Source organism: Crocodylus porosus, unplaced genomic scaffold (genome assembly GCF_001723895.1).
Source record: "Crocodylus porosus isolate Cpor-Errol unplaced genomic scaffold, CroPor_comp1, whole genome shotgun sequence".
Taxonomy (NCBI): Eukaryota; Metazoa; Chordata; order Crocodylia; family Crocodylidae; genus Crocodylus; species Crocodylus porosus.
Window position 1 is genome coordinate 47,989,566 of NW_017728909.1, and position 17,387 is coordinate 48,006,952.

The 17,387-nt window shown below is 42.3% G+C and overlaps 1 protein-coding gene across 2 annotated transcripts; it reads right to left on the reverse strand.

Annotated features, from left to right (window-relative positions):
• Positions 1 to 2,753: 2,753 nt before the first annotated feature.
• F2RL1 (F2R like trypsin receptor 1) lies at positions 2,754 to 11,754 on the reverse strand. 2 transcript variants are annotated; one of them, XM_019532215.1, is made up of 2 exons: positions 11,653 to 11,754; positions 2,754 to 5,251 (listed from the first exon to the last, which is right to left on the reverse strand). In XM_019532215.1, exons 1-2 carry the CDS (start codon positions 11,714 to 11,716, stop codon positions 4,158 to 4,160), a joined length of 1,158 nt encoding a protein of 385 aa, XP_019387760.1. In that variant the 5' UTR covers positions 11,717 to 11,754; the 3' UTR covers positions 2,754 to 4,157. The 2 variants fall into 2 exon arrangements, with proteins under 2 accessions (XP_019387760.1, XP_019387761.1); XM_019532216.1 differs by lacking the exon at positions 11,653 to 11,754 and adding an exon at positions 11,201 to 11,302.
• Positions 11,755 to 17,387: the final 5,633 nt, after the last annotated feature.

Genomic DNA, 17,387 nt, shown 5'->3' on the forward strand with positions numbered 1-17,387 from the left:
ATTCAGAGCGGACCTTGTGAAGGTCATGAGAGGCAAATTCAGAGCCACAAACACCTGATAACTACTGTCATCCTCTGGCCCCGCAAGACTGGGGTCAGCAGAGAGTGTCCAGGGGGTTTGTCCCCCACCACCCCTGCAGACCAGCACTGTGCAGTCCTGGGGGAAGCTGCTCTTCCTTCTCACTGCCCTGCCAGGTGAGTCCACGTCTCACTGCCCTGAAATATCCCAAAGCCCTTGAGATCTCAGAGACCTCGGCACATTCTGAGCCTGACCAGGGGATCTTCAGGGAGCCCTCAACATCTTCCCATGTGCCCAGGCAAGGACTGGCATGATGCTTATTCTTACCCTATCTTTGTTATAGGAGCCCGTTCTCTAGAGGGGGAGTTCAGATGCCTGGCAGGGGGGTGGGGGAGGCACCTTTTGCAGCGACTCAATCAACCAGCTCCATCATGTGCCTGGGAAGTGGCTGGAGTGAGGGACAGGAATATGTGACTTGTCACAGTCTCACAACCTGCTACAGCGAGGAGGTGGAAGGGCCTTTCAGCATTTCTAGAGAGGACTGCTGCAGCAGCATGCACCTGGACACAAGTAGCCCGAGAGCAGAGGACAGACAGTCTTCCCAGCTGCCATCAGGAGGTCATCAGAACTCAACACTGGTCCTGGCTCCCCATATGGGAGTATTTTGGGACCACTAGGCACATCTACACAAGATTAACCACGCAGTGTGTACATGCATCTATTAGAATGCATAAAACTAATAAACTGCGGCAGGATATGACTTGTAAATACACTGCTGCTGAGTATTTGTGCACAGCGGCACACAAGTAGACACTGACCAGCTGGCTGGGGCATGAGGGTGCTTCCACGCTGGGGCTGTCTGCCAGCTAGCCCTGCACTGAAGCATTCTTGTGCCCCAGCCAACCCCTCTGCAGCACATTGAGCCCAGTTGACTCCCTGGCTCCCCTGCCAGCTTGGACTGCTGTGACTTGGGTGCACATGCAGATATGTGCCCAAGAGCTTTGCCCCCTAATAGCATGTATAGATGCTCCCCCTGAATCTCACTATACTGCAGACAGGACCTTCTTTCCTGGGTCTGTGGGAGCCCTTGGAAGCAGCACATTAATTTAGTATCACCTTGATATTGCTCTGCCTTGAACCAAGGATAGGGAAAGGTATGGCTCCATAATATAGGGAACACAGTAACAGAGAAAATGAGATTTGGGTTGCCCGACTTCTCCTGGACAAATCAGTTTTAAAATTTTAGAGTTGGGGGCCTGTATATATTTTGATAGTTCCACAGCACCTTGGCTCCCTGGCCCCAGGCCTAATCTAGGGTGTAGATCTGGTCCAGGTCTTTACAGAGCAGAAAGATCCCAACAAAAATGGCACTGAGCCTTTAGCATCATAAGAGCTATTTCAGCACTGGCTAGTAGGGCTGTGCAAAATTTTGCCAACTGTTTCGTTTTGACACCGTTTCAACTCCTTTCAAGCTCGAAGCAGCAAAATCAAACCAAAATGAAGGACTTCAAAACAGCCTCCAAACAAAATGAGGGCAGTCAAAATGTTTTGCAAGCTCTGAGGCATTTTGAGTTTCAAAACTCAAGCTAGGGTTGCCCGCAGGCAAACAGAAAGCAAGGAGAGGGAGGGGGAAGAGGGGGAAAAGGAGTGCTGTCATATTGACTGTATAGCTAGCCAGTGACTGTCATCCTTCCCCAACACCCCTTCCAATTCCAGTGGTCTGGGAGAGGGATGGAAAAGCAGCATAAAAGGCAGCACTGTTTGAACTTCACTGATATCTGTCACCCATGTCACAAGTTTTGCTTGTCAGCAGCCTGAGGTAAAGTTTCCCAGAAACCTCTGAACCCATCTTCCTGAAACTTGGCAGGCTTTGGTGACCTCTGCAGGGGCTACCATCCCTGCATGTTTCATCTGAATCAGGCATGAACTGACAAAGTTATAGGCAGTTTTGTGGTTCCCCATTATAGCCTATGGGCAAAAGGTCCAAACAGCGTTGAAACAGCAAAACGGTTTCAATGAAATGAAATGGAACAGTGGTTTCAAAATTAAATGAAACTCAAAACAAAACCCTGCCCCATTGAAACAGCACCATTTTGTTTCAACTTCTATTTTACACAGACCTGTCTACATGTTTATTAACATGCTTTTGCTACCATTCGTTAAAAGTTAGTACCTCTAATGTAAGGTACTAACTAATTGTGCATGAGGCTACCCTAATTCACAGTAGCAAGAGTGGACACTTTTAGTGACACTTAATGTGCAGTAGCTTAATTTTACTGTCCATTGGCATATTAACACAGTTTTTGCTATAACACTTTACTGCGCAGTAAAATAGGCTACTGTGCATTAAAGCACACACACAGACATGCCCAATCAGTGTTTGCAGATTGCTGCCATTAAATCCAGGGCTCTTCACATACTGAAAATGATTTATTCCTGCCATTTTTTTCCCCATGAGTAGATAAAGCTTTGAAGTACTCAAGCTACCCAACAAGGAATCTCATTACTGTTTTTTAAGATAACTTCTGAATGAGGTGTTATGTGGTAAAAGTTTTGGGGGGGGGGGCGAAGAGGAAAAAAAAAAATCAAAAATGATCTAACTTGGGGTTTCTTTCTTGACCCCTGTGAGTAGGCAGCTGCTTTGCTATGAATATTACTTATTAGACTGAACTGGATGGTCCATGTCTTTGCAATTTGTGTCTCTGTATATACATGCTAGCTATAGAAACTATGAATTTCAAACTTCAGAAATTATCTTTTATCTGTGTTTTTATGTACCAAACCCTAACTGCATCTCAGACTTTAATGTTACAACAGAATACAAACATTTTTTCAGAAAATAAGGATTACATTTAGATCATATTAGCAAATCTGGTAGAGTGGCTAAGTGTACTCATTGATTTATATCATGTAAGTCAAGTTAAATTATTTCTAAATTGGGGAGGGAAGCATGGGTAGGATGTAAACTTCCCCTGCAAGGAACCAGCTTACATCCCAGCTAATGCGTTGGGTGTGCAACAGGTTGTTTTCTAGATCCTTTTATTTGTTCATGACTCCTAACTGGCTGTCCCTCACACTTACCTTCACCTCCCACAAGTAAAGTTTTGTACCAAAGTGTGTAAATTTCTGATTCAAATTGCTTACATGTTCAACTACAAACCCCAGTTTGTGTTTAGGAATAAAACTTTTAGGCTGTTTCAGGTTACAAACCAAACCACTGATGTAGGAGCACAGAAAAGAACTTTGGACAGACACAAAATGTATTACAAAAAGTGGTCTTAATTAGATGCATTTAAAAATACAAGGAAATTTGTGTAGAAATAAAACAGCAAAATTCTGTTTCGTTATACAGCACAGAAGTCATTTGATTCTGCATACTGGCCATGCATTATATGATCGTGTGCCCTAGTGTGTATTCCCATAGAAAAACTACCTAAGTTATCTCAGTGCAGCTGACAAACTGACTATTATCAGCTCAAATGGCATCATGTTATCAGGCTGTCACAGTTTCAATAGTTGCAACAAAAACTGGAAGATTTGTAAACAACATACGATTAAGTTCTACCAAGAATAACAAATGGATGAATGTCTTGGAGGATAGGATCTATTTCCTCCCAATAACTTCCCATTAAAAATCAATGGAATTACATATAGGAGAGGTGGGGCCCTAAGGAATCATACTGCTTATCCTGTGTCTATCATGCTGCTGTTTTAATATAATAAAAGTAATAAAAATAGAACAACTTCACTAAGAATTAAATATTAAAAAAAAGTTATAAAAAGGCGTCGGCTAACATTCCACAGTTAAACTATTAAAAAAAAAACTTCAGGTTTTTAGAAGGGAAAAAAGCCATCTTCATATACAACCACTGACTAGTGGTTTGCATGGGGAGGTGGGAGTTTGTTTTGTTTTTACAGTATATGAAACTCTGCTGGTTCTTCCATTTGACACAAGCCTGGCAATATTCCTATTTCAAGGTCCATGAAGGTGCAAATAGTTGCCAGTTCTGAAATTCAGGCTTCAGTGTGAATCAGTCAAACAGCAAATGGTTTCTTCAGACTCCCTTAGAAAAGCATTTCTTGTTATGCCCAAGAGTCTCATAATAAAATGTCCACTCTTCTTCTAGAACTAGAAAGACTCAGTAAGTCGTCTTAGTGGTGTTGGAGCTGGAAGAGTAAGAATGGGATTTCTTGGGATATCTACTTGATGAGAGAGAGACTTGCATCCTCTTTGTAGTTCGCACACTTCTGCAGAGAAGAGCATTTTTAAGGTTATCCCTGAAGTCTTTTGAAATAAAGTAGTAGATGAATGGATCAATACAACTGTTTAGAGTAGAAAGACAAAGTGTTGTTATATATGCTGCATAGACATTGCTCTGGCCACGGGTTTTGATCATAAAGTAGTGCACTACAAGAAGAACATTACTAGGTGTAAAACAGATCAAATACATTGATAGTACTGTAATTATGAGCTTGATGGCTCTTTTTCGCTTCTTCCCTGCATTTACATCAGTAATGGAAGCATTCAGAGTCTTAATCATTAGTATGTAAGCAACAGCAGTGAGAAGGGCAGGGAACAAGAAGACTCCAATTGCTAGAGAAAGGAAATAATTAAACATGTCATGAGCCAGAACATTCTCTGGCAGCACATCATGACACGTAGTGATATTAAGATTTGAAATATATGCTGTTTGATTAACAACATACAATGGAACAGTGCTCAGCAAAACCAGGATCCATATAGCAGCTGAAATTCCCAGTGCAAATTCAGACTTCTTCCTAGAGCGCAGTATAGGATTCACTATGACCCAGTATCTCTGTACGCTGAGACATGTCATAAAAAGAATGGAACAGTACATATTTCCATAAAAAAATCCAACCAGTACTTTGCAGAGTCTTTCACCATAGATCCAGTTGTTGCCATTTATATGGTATGCGATCTTCAGAGGGAACCAGATAACAAACAGAAGATCTGCCAGTGCCAGGTTTGCCATATAAATCACAGCTGGGTGTTTCTTGTTTGTTCTGAAGAAGAAGACCCACAGTGCCATGGCATTGCTTGGTAACCCAATGATGAACACAGTGATATAGATTATAGGAAGGAAAACTGTAGTCAGCTTTCCTGTGAGGACTTCTGTTGCAAAATCATTCACAACATAGGACTTTCCAGAAGCATTATTTGTAGTTTCAACTTTATGACCAATGAAACTTCTTCCTTTTGTAGTGTTTCTCACTGAAAAGGAAACAAAATTGATTAGTATAGCATTACTGATGGATGTATTTCTTTTCTTTCCAAGAAAAAAAATACATCCAACTTCCAGAAAGAAGATATCTTATAAATAGGAAATAAGATAATTGCTAAATGAATCTCTTCTTTTTTATTAATTAACCAGCAGCAACTTGTTTATAAAGTCACAGAAATCAAACAAGTGTTTGCATATTCAGTTTCCATACATGGGACAGATAAAGATGAGACAAGAAAATAATATGTACCAATTAAAACCTAACTCTTTGAAACTTTAAAATAAGTAACTAAATTAGAGGAAACAAAATGTGAGGCAACTGTAAACACATAAAAGGCTCCTCCCTACCCCACATCAGGGCATTTCTGGTAACAAGTACAGCTATGCTAATAGTTTTCCTAATATAGACAGGTACTTAAGCCATTCAGTCTTCAGTCCAAAAAAGAGACACAGTTTTAGCATTTATAACATTTGGGAGGGGTTGAGGGAAAGAGTATCAAGCTAGACAGGGAACCAGGAACCAAGACAGCATCCAGAGAAATTGCCCCAGTTACATCACTGCCAGGCTCCCTGCATGAGTGCAGATAAGTTACCATATTTTCTCACATACAACAAGCACCTTCCTCTCCGAAATGTCAGCCACCCAACACTGGGGTGCACATCTTAAGTGAGGAACTGTTTTCTTGCTGGAAAACAAGGAAAGCCAGAGATGTTGCATGCCTGTTCAGCTGCCAAGATGGCTGCCACTTGTGTCTGGCTCAGCAAAACAGAAGGGGCAGAAGTCCTGTGTTAACCCTCTCACAGCTATAGCTATTGGCTAGGCACAGTAACTTGCATCTGAAGCAGCAAGTGAGTTGCTGGTAGTATCTTGATGAGGCTTGTGATGTGGACACAGTACTTTATTTACAAAAAGAGCTACTTGAACTTGTTAGTGTCTCCTAGGAGGACACACTTCTAGGCCACTATGTTCCCAGGAGGACTTACTGGGTCACACAGTTGGCTATAACTGGAAAAATGTTTTTGGAAGGCAGAATATAGGAAAAATACAAGAGGCGGCATGTTTTATTTGGGTGACATGCTGTGCGCAAGAAAATATAGCAGTCTGTTTCTGCTCATTTCCCCCACCTATAAAAACCAGATATAATTTGGTATTTCCATAAGCATGATGTGAGGACAGTTGTTTGGGAAAAAACAAAACCAACCCACATTTAAGAAAGGTTTAGGTGCTCAGATATGACAATAAAAGGAAACTATATGGGTACAAGAAACAGACAAAGCTGCATCAGTGCTGCTTAACCCCAGACTTAACCCGTAAACTGGTGGGCCCTACATATCAAAGCTAGCAGTTCAGCAACAAACCCTACAATATGTCTACTGTATAATTATAGCACATGCTTCCTTATTTTGGCAGGGGGGCAATAACTGCTTATATGGTAAGAGCAGTACGTGGTCTTTAGGAATCAAACTGGTTACAGTACCATACTCCAGGTTCTAATCCAAGGGGGTGTTTTTGTTAAGAGATAAAGATGTCCATATCTGCTCAAAAGTTGAACAAGTTAGATCTGTGTGTGTATATATATATATATATATATATAAAGGCCTCACACAAGAAGGGCTGGTTTCCTCCTCCAATTCACAGGTTAGGGTGGTCAGGTGGCTTTTCTGCAGCTCTGCAGCCACTACTCCAACCACCGGACTATGAAAGCAGCTATAATTTAAATTCATAGCAATTTAGCACCCTTAAGGTATACCCTGGCATAAGGAGAAAGGAGGGCTGAAGTCACGTTTTTATTACCGATAGTTACAGCAGGTACACAGATTCCTAGGTAAAACAGAGGAACTGCAAACAGCTTGCATAATTTATGACAACTTCCTTGAAGACCGAGTCAAAGGCCAGAGCAGCTGGAGTTCTTCAGTGGTGCTTAAACAATCCCCTGAAGCCAATAAAAGGTCACCTATGACAACCAAACAACATTACTCTTTCTACTAAGGCCTTGACAAAATCAGAGGTAGTTAGCTGTGTTACTGTGAAGTCAATTAGAAGGCAGGGTAGATATGTACCTTTAGAGACTAATGAAATATTTAGTTAGTTGGGGGGGGGGGGGAAAGAGGGACAAGATGGAGCATGCACATTTGTGAACCCAAGTTCATTTCATCAGATGCTGTGAAAGGACAGCATAGAGCAGCATATAAAGTAGAACAAGTAATTAGAATACAATAGCTGAGAAAGTATGGGGGGAGGGGAGGAGAGGGAGGCAGAGTAGCTGCAAGGCAAACAAGCAAAGAACCCATAGGAACAAGATTCTTATCCCTAGATCATTTCTTGTTCCTCAAAGTCAACCATACATTTTTCCTCACCCTGGGATAGAGTGCCTTTATGAACTCATTCTATAGTTAAGTGACAGCTAAACTTTAAGTAATAACATGTCAAGTTCTAAATGAGAAAACATTTTCATGGAATGGGAAAGTTAGTAGGAGACTGCAGCTATAACATGCAGAAGCAAAGGAAAAAGCCTACAGTAACAGGCTCATACACAACAGCTCATGAACAGTAAGCACATTTTGATAAATAGCCAAGTATTTCGACTGAACAGTCTTTAATCCTTTTTTACACTAAACAGATAGGTCTTTCACACCAGAGTTTTCCACATTCCTTCACTCTTCTATAACTTCCCAAAGAAGAGTACAATATGATGTTTCCTGCTAAAAAGCAAGTCACAAAGGTGTTTACACAAATATCTACTCTGAGGGTAATCAGGGTGTTCAATCAAATTAATCTAGCTCAAGAAACCCCACACATTTATACTCCAAACATATTTTTTCCTAGCCCAACAGCACATTTTTGCAACTAGTCTACTCTTTTTTCTTTTCTTTTTTTTTTTTAAATGGTTTAGCTATGCAGACAGTTTATACTGAAAGATAATTTGTTTTACTAAGATAAACCATTACCCCAAACAAAAATAAGCTAAAATGGCTAGGACATGTTTTGACAGTATAAGCTGTTTCTACACTAGGGCTTTAACTAACCAGTCTTGTCAGTTATAAATGTAATTTTACCCACCCCAAACAACAGAGCTATGCTATATAATAAAACTCAATTTTTCTTGGCAATTTAAAGATGCTCCACAAAATTCTATTAGTTACATTGGCAAAGGCCCTTGTATAGAAGTTCTCATACCAATACAGGCCTTTTCTTCTTTTCACCCACAAGCAATACTGATGTGATGATCACTTTTATAAGAGTTAATGCAGTACTAATTTTCTTGCACAGATGCATTAACTAAGCTACAGGTGGTCAACCTGTAGCGTACATGCCACAAGTAGCACAGGCAGCCTATGTGTGGCATGGGGCAGATCAGGAGGAAGGAAGAAGGCATAGTAGCAGATAGGGCAGGGAGCAGAGTAACAGAGGAAAGGGATCAGAATGGCACTCAGAGACAGCACAAGGCTTAATTCATGGCACATCTGACAAAAGGCTGACCCCCCACTGAACAAAACCTTAGGCACAGATACAACTCAAACAAAGTCTACCTTACTCAGTGGACCTTTAAGAGCTAGTGAAGAGTATCACAGTCTAGGTAAGAAGCTCTCAAAACACAGGGCCGAGGTGCAATGTCAAGTAGCTTGTCAATCATTAACCAGCTATGCACCTAGCTGAAGTTTAATAATGCTTACATGGGAAAAACTTTGAAAACTTCTATCATAAAAGCAAAGGTATTCTTCAGTGAAAACCATAACATCTATAAAACCCTTGAACCCCCTCCTCCCAACCCATGTCTTAGCAAAGATGATTAAGTGATTAATATCAATGCAGATGATAAACATCTAGTTACAAATGAAATTATCAGCACTCATTTTAAATATTTCTCTTCCAATACACATGAGTTTAATATTCTGAATTTCAGTGTCTAGGTATAACATTGATTTCCATGAATTCAGCCTTTTTTATGTAAATTACGGTCTACATGCATTTCATGCTGAAAACATTTGGGGTTCTAGGTGATGATAAAAGGAAAGTAAAGGGAGAGTAATCAAAGTCGTTTAGCAGGATAGACTTGATAGAATTAACACTCTATCCTGTTGTAAGCAGTGCTTTGTTAACCAAATGAGTTTTCTGTCTATTGTACTGTGCATTTTGTATTGCATTCCATAGCAATTGAGAAGTTTTGTCTTTCAAACAGCTTCATTCTTGCAAGTTAACCACACTAAATCAGTCAGCCAACCTTCCTTTAAGGGAACTTGGGGTGGAGAGTTCTCTCTGTCAACACAGTTAACATTTGTAAGGAAGATGTAACACAACTGTAACAAGGTTGCATACCAAACTAATGTCCCATCTCTACTGCAGTCACATAAGCATAAACTTAAGTCACTGCAGTTTACTACAGACATACCCACACAACAGCTTTAAATTAATCTAGCTACATCTGCATTAAGCCCAGTGTAGCCATTTTACCCAATTCCTTGAAAAGTGCAACATAAACATGCCTTAAGGCCTCAATACCTTTAAGCCTCATTTGAAACAGGGTCAGAACTAGATTTCCCTGACTTTGCAGTGTAGGTTACCAGCCTAAGTCAGGGAGAGCCCAAACCATTGCATGTCAATCAGTCTCCTGCTAGCAGGAGATGCAGTTCAACCAAGATATATTAAATATCTACCTGTTATATGCCATGTCAAGAAGGTATTTTATGATATTGGTTTACACACTGATCAGCCCTTCACAACAAACCAGAGTGATCTAATTCCCCTGGAGACAATACCTTCCCCCGCCCTTACCCTCCCTCCTCCAAAGTCCTACATTATGAGTAATGTCAGTGGCAAGAAACTATACTATCCACTCACAGACACTGACTCACAAATGTTAGCCAGCCAGCCTGCCCTACTAAACATGGCTATTCCCCCCAAAAAAACAATTAAAACCAAACACACAGTTGAAAGGATTTAACAAATCAGGTTTAATTTTGAAACAGAAAAGAAGAAAATGAGCTAGGTAGACACTTTTTTTTAAAGCAGCTTTATTTCAATTTAGCCTTAAAGTAAAATAGCTAAATTAAAAGAAGCTATTTTATATTCTGAAAAAGACTGTCCATACAAGTCTTCATAGATTTAACCAAGTTGTTTGTGTTTAGACAATGCTGGAGTTCCAAACTGTGGGACAGACAGCGACCTCCCAAAGCTTTGGTGATCAGCACCATATTTATATGACTATCTATAATGTAAAGTAGATTGAACTTGTATCCACACAGAAAGAATTCAACAGGATGGGCAATGCTAAAGGAGTGCCCCATGGGGTGGGGGTGGGGAGCAATTAATGGTTTCTGTTGTGAGCTACTGAAACTTGCACTTCAAAGCAGTGAAAAGAAACCACATTTAAAACCAGAAACAGTAACAAAAAGTGGGAAGTAGCAAAGCTAAGCAGAGGCACTTTGGAGGGCCCTGCCCCTCCTCAGGAAGAGGGCATCACCCAAAATGTGTAAAACTTACCACACGTTTATCATCTTAGCACCCTCGGCAAAAATAAAAGTTGGCGCTTATGACACTAAGGATTAAAGGGAAGCCATGTTAAAGACATGGCATCAAGGTCACAAACTACAGTACAATTCATTATTACAACAAGCTCTGTTTATAACAACCCCCTGCCCCTATTTAACACCACCACAGCAGAAAAGATGTTTTCATTCTTATGAAGCAGTGAATTGCCAGATCTAATTAGAGAGAACATGATCTCAGACCAGCAGAGACTCCCTATGCCTGAAGAAGGGTGACTGAGCCCAAAAGCTTGCTGAAAACTTTTTTCCATCAACTCAGATGGTCTACTAAAACACAGTGCATCTACCCAAAGAACCTGCCTTTAGTAAACCTTTCCTAGGGTCCCACGAGGTTCCTTATAACCAGGCGGTGGTACGGGACGCAGCTTTCCCAAGGCAGGCTAGGTCCTTACTAAGTCTCAGTCATTTAAGGTTGGGACAATGCACCTCCTTCCCTAGCTGGATTCACAGGCTACCTCTTCTAGCGCCCAGTCTGGCCTAGGTACAGACAAGATATCCCGAGAGAGAGGAGATAACCGGGCTATTGGTAAGGAGGACTAACAAGACAGAGGGCAGAGCAGCACTTGCCAGACTAAGTGGCTGTGAGCGGCGCGAGCTTTCGTGGGCATAACAGGAAAATACGTTTGCACGTACACACGCCCCGGGAGGCCAAGTGGCTGCTCCTACTGCCCAGCCCCGGGCACGGCTCCCTCTGGGCCCCGCGCCCCTACGCGCACGCGCCCCCCGACCTGCGCTGCTCAGAGCGAGAGCGGCCGGGGCCGGGGCCGGGGCCGGGGCTCCCCCACCCTAGGCTGCGCCCAGACCCTTCCAGTCCTCCGAAGTCGGCGCGCTCGCCTCGTCTCACCTGCGCTGGACACAGCGGCGCCCGCCGCCAGCAGAAGCAGCAGCTGCAGCCCGCACTGCCCCATCCTCCCTCGCGCCGCGCGCGCGCCCGGGACAGCCGATACCTGCGTGGGGCTGGGCCGAGGCACCTGGGCGGGGGGCGGGGCCTCCCGAGGACACGCCCCCTGCCCGAGCGGCCCCGCGCCCCGTCGCGCCTCCCGCCTCCCGCCCCTTAGCGCCCGGCTACGCGTCCTCAGTCCGGCGCGCTCTGCTCCCGCGGCCGTCAGCCCCGGCCGGAGAAATCAGGAGCCAAACTCCAAAGCAGTTGGGATTATTTTAAAGGAAGATTTCATTTGGGGGCTCTTTTTCGTCGCCCTTTTCGAGCCGGGGCGGGGAGGTAAAGACAAATAGGTGGTTATTTGAATGTTGTTTGCCTGTTTGCACAGAAAACCGATCCTCAGGACAGCAAGGCTCAGCCAGGGTGCCACGAGACCCTGCGGGGCCTTGAGCGCCTTTCCAGGGTGCTGCAAGGCGCCCATAGCACTGTTACCAAGCCTGAGTCACAAGATGAACCCGGAGATTTCAATTAGGAATTCATAGCGTTAGAAACCTCCTGACCTGTTGTGGGCTCTCTCAGTAGTTTGCTACAGAATTGTTCTACTGCAGCATTTTTCTGCAGTGCAAAAAATGAGTGAAAAAGAGCTGGCATTTTCCAATGGTGCCTCGAGTCTAAAAAGGTTGAGAACCAGTGGACTGGTGAGGGAAAGAGGCCTGATACCCCTCTGGCATCTGCCTCATTACAACAAGGACCTCCTCCTGCTTCCCACTCATACAGCAGGAGCCTTTCTCCACAACCTTGTGGGCAGGAAACTTACTTTTAATTTAAAGCTGAGATGCTCATGAAATCAAAGGATTTCAAAAGCAAGAGCATTACAAAAAATCCTCACCAAAATCAGACACCCAAGATGACAGATGTCAATGCTACAGGAGCTATCACCCATATTTTCTACACAGCGACAGATATGTGGAAACTCTACACATACCTATATGACCTACATGGTATTTGAGACTTTAATAAAGGGCTGGAATACAGCTGCTAATAACATGACATGAGTCAGTGTAAAAATGTTAATGCCGTTTTATGAGGGCAGAGGTTCTAGTGTTGTGACAGGAGCTATGGTTGCCCATTGTCTCTGAAAGTTGGTCACAAGATGTGTCAAACTGGGTCCCCAAATATCAGTAGCTTCTTTTGAAAATGTTGGCCCAAATGGCTATACACAAGCAAGTCATTTGCAGAAGCAGAAATTGTGTTGTAGTTCATGCATCCCAGTCCTGCTTTTGGACAATGCTATCTTTGTTGGATGCTGGATTACATGCACATTGTAAATGTAGTATGGTACTTGAGGACTTAAAGATAAGAAAATCATCAGTGATCACTATAGTGTTATATCAAGGTACTTCTTTAAAAGTAAAATAATATATTTTTATAAGAAAAATGTTTTTTTACATGTTGAATTGAGGCCAGGTTCAAACAAACAACAAATGTCTTATTTGAATGCTTATTTGAATACTATTTGAACATTAGTATTGCAGAATTAATTATTTGAATGTATTTGCCTATGCCCTCTGTCACCCAGTTAATCCTAGGGACAGTGAAGCTAATGAGAGAAAGAGCTCTGTTACCTCACTTTGATCATCTTCATTAGCACTGTGATACCCCTGCCTCCACTCATGAGGGATTATTCTCTTTGTCCTTTTTCCCCTTCTTTTTTAAGCTGCCCACAACTGTGTTCTTTGGGACATACCTTTACATATGATTGCATGTATAATAATATCAATAATATATTTTATCAGTAATAAACTGACATTTCCTTTCATCAGCCCTTATCTAAACCAGTGATTCTGAATCAGGATGCTATGGTACCCTGGGTTGGCTTGAGATCCTTTCACGAGTGCCATATGCTGCTACATAATGTTAGTACTGTTAGGTGTGCAAACATGATTCACAAGATAAACCCATACATTTTGAAAAATTAGCCTTTGCAGCAGAAGAATTATTCTATTATTTTTCTGTAGTCAAAACAACTGAAAATTAAGAGCTAGCATTTTCTAAGGGGTGACTTCAGTTTAATAAGGGGTTACTGGAGTTCAGAAACATTGAGAACCACTGATCTAAACTAACTCGGTGCCATCAGCTTCCTTGTAAATATTTCATTTCTGCAAGTACTGATACCAGGACTTACAGAAGACAGTGATATACAATATAATGCCTGCATATAATGTGAGTCATATCCTGTTTTAAGTTGTCACAACAATAGATTAAAAGAATGTTATTAAATAGAACAAAATGGTGTGAAATGCTAAAACTGAAGATACCTGCCCAACTTTAATTCAACTCTCTTGCTGCATATGCACCATGATACTGGCCAGTGGAAGTAGGAATATTACTATGACCATCCACATTTTGCCTGGAAGCCTAGTGCAGCAATTCTCGACCAGGGTGCCAACAGATCCTTTGAAGAGTATCCCAGAAATAAATGGGGTACAATGAGAAAAGCAGGTAAGTACAGGCTCAGGTTTGTACTTGCCTTGCTGATCCCCTACTCCCACTGTCCAGCGCCTCTGCAAGGAGGTAAGCACTGTAATATATAAATTCATTTTTTAAATTGGATACCACTTGCTTCATAAAAGCTATAGAGGGGCACCTGAAGTCCAATAAGCTTAAGAACCACTGGCCTAGCGATTACAGCATTTACACCAGAAGTGTGAGACTTAAATTCTAAGCCTTCTTAAGTCTGGGTTGTTCAAAGCCACATATGTCACTTCCTGGGAGAGTGCCCTAACCACTGTGCTGTGGGATAGGCTTAATGGAAGCACCCTCTACTCCTGCAGCTGAGCCAAGAATGCAAGAGTTATAGGGCCAGGATGAGCAATAAGCAATAGGGAATGAGACTCCATAGCTCAGTGAAACAGGGAACAGAGAATTCAGGTTTCTCCACTCCCAGCTGAGTGCCTTAACTACTAGAATACAGAATTGGGGATCCCTTCCTTCATGTTCTCTCTCTGGCCCCATGATCCTAGACTAGAGATTAGCAGCCCCTACAGAAGTAGGAGATAGAGTTTTTAATCCCCTTAGGCTAAGCAGATCCTGGAATTCAGGTCTTCCCCTTTTCAGGTCAAGTATTCTTGTCACTAGTCTATCCGGCAAAAGTTGGCCTTCATTACCCCCATCATCATCACCACCATGTTTCTGAGCTGAATTCAGTGTTGTTGGTGTGAGTTCAGCATGCTCTGAGCACACATAATGACTTAGGCCCCTCCATGGACATTGGCCAAGTTAAATGTACTTCCCCAGCAATATCCAGGATAGCAGAGTAAAGTAAATGGGCACTAGGTTCTTATGTGATCAGACTGGATTGCCTTTGATCATTTGCAGAAGCCTAAGTCTAGGCAGTCAGAGAACTTGGCAGTCCAACAAAGAAATGAGAAATGAATCAAGCCACTTAACATGTCTTATGGCTTCTGGGATAGGGCAAGTGAATATCATTGAATGCTGCCTAAGTCCCATTTGTTGCCTATGAAACCCATCTGGATCTGGCACAGAGGGCACAGCCAGTTTCCCTTAGCAACAGCCTCTCTTCCCTGCCACCTCTGACTGTTTTCAGAACAGGATGGGAGAGAGGGAGCAGGGGCAGCTCATTCTAGGGGTTCCCCAGCTGGCATTGGAGGGTGGGGTGGGTGAATTGGAGCCCCCTCACCTCTTGGGGGCTCCAATACATTGGCCAGGCTGATAGGTCAGTGCAGACGCAAGTTACAGAAAACTGTTTTGAAATGTCTACATCTGAACCCTCATACAATGAGGGTTAAAATTTTCACTTGATCAACCATTTTTTAAAGAGTCTACAGCACTGCACTTGTGTTTGGTCACAGTTGTAGATAGTTTTCTGTGACCAAACTGGGAGAAAATTGTCACTTCTGCCTGTACCAGAGAGATTTAAATTAAAATTTGTCACTCTATGGCCCTATTCCTATTCACCTCTAGGGTGTCTGAATGGTATTTTGACACCTAAATACAATCCTATTCCATGCTGCTCAGTTAACTAATATCATCTAACAATCTTTAACTCCTAAACAAGATGAGATCTTCAATAGCTCTAGTGATAATGAAGGAATACAACTATTTGATGGTCATGGATGGAAAGAAACTATACTTAACCAAAGAGTAATGTTATTTCCAGCTGTGAAACCACACCAAGCAATCTAGGCTCTAGAAGTTAAGTGACTGGCTGACAATTAGGTCCTATTTCTGCCATCAACATCCTATAAATGCTTGGATCTATCTAATCTATCTTTTACATTTTGTTTATTAATAGCAATAAAACAAAACAGGTAGTACATTTCTAGGGATTGGAAGAGGATCTCTAGGCTGTGTGCTTAAACTAATTCCACTTTTATTTCTGAATCTCAGGCATATACATACACACTGAGAACTGTCAATCTATAATTGACTGTTAATGTCAATCAAGCTCAACTACTGCAGCATAACAAGTCATTTTAATTAGAGAAGCCCTTGAGCACAAAGTCTGGATCTACATGAGGTTTAGCTCTAGATCTGAATTCTGCAAAAGGGGTGCTTGGCTCCAGGATGTTTCAGCTTCATTTAATCCATGTTTTGTTTTTTACTACAGCTATTTTACTCTCTCTCAAACTTTGTTTTGTGAATGACTAATAACAGCATCATCCCTGTTTAAGAAACAGAATGAGGTAACAGAATGACTCAGACTCTTTGCTAAATGGTTTCTTTCCATGGCCATAATCCAAACCTTACACAAAACACAGTTTATCATTTTTTGTACTGTGCTCGTCATATGAGAGTATGAAACTGTGTTAGTCTCACTGAAGTTATTTTATACCATTGTCTTCCAGAACCACTGTTTTCTATCCCCCATATTTTCCAAGTAATCCTGTATACTTTGTTGCAATGAAAGCAAGTTATTTATTTACAACTGTTTAGCAATTTTATTTTGAGCACATAAGCTCAATATTTAGTTGAGCTGTATGGTACCTTGCTCATTCTTTCACAGCTCTGTCTCTTTTTTGTTTTTAGGGTTATGGGTAGGATGTATCCTTGTTAAACTGAGGGTATGGACATATGAAGAGTATGCTACAGATTAGAAGGGCAGTTACTGCAGAGCACATGAGGCATGATAAAAACCCACCTCTGTTATCTCATGATAAATTGTTCATATGTCCATTCCATTCAGGGCTGTCCCTTGGTGCAGGGGGTGGGGGGAGGGGGAATCTGGGTGACTGCCCTGGGCCTGCACTTTGGGGGGCCCTGCAGAGCCAGGTGGAACAGGACGGTGACTCTGCACTGCAACTGGCTTCACATCCAGCCACTTAGCACCCCCCACCACTGAATCTGCTGCTGAATCCAGCAAGTCTAGTCGCTTGCCACCCTCCTGCCCCACCCCCCCCATCAAATCCGCTGCCGGTTTCCTCGCATTCGGGGGTAGGGCCTGCACCCAGGCTGATTTGGCTCAGGCCCTGCACCCCGCTTGGGTCATCTCTGATTCCATTAGAGCAGATAAGTATAAACTGGCCAAGAATAAATTAAGGTTGGAAGGTAAAAGAAGGTTATAATCATCTGAGCAGTGAGGTTCTGGACAAGCTTTACTAGGGGGGAGTCCAGCTATATCTATGTTGAGTTTTCTCTTACACTATTCTAACACTGCCATAGTACTAGTACTGCTACAC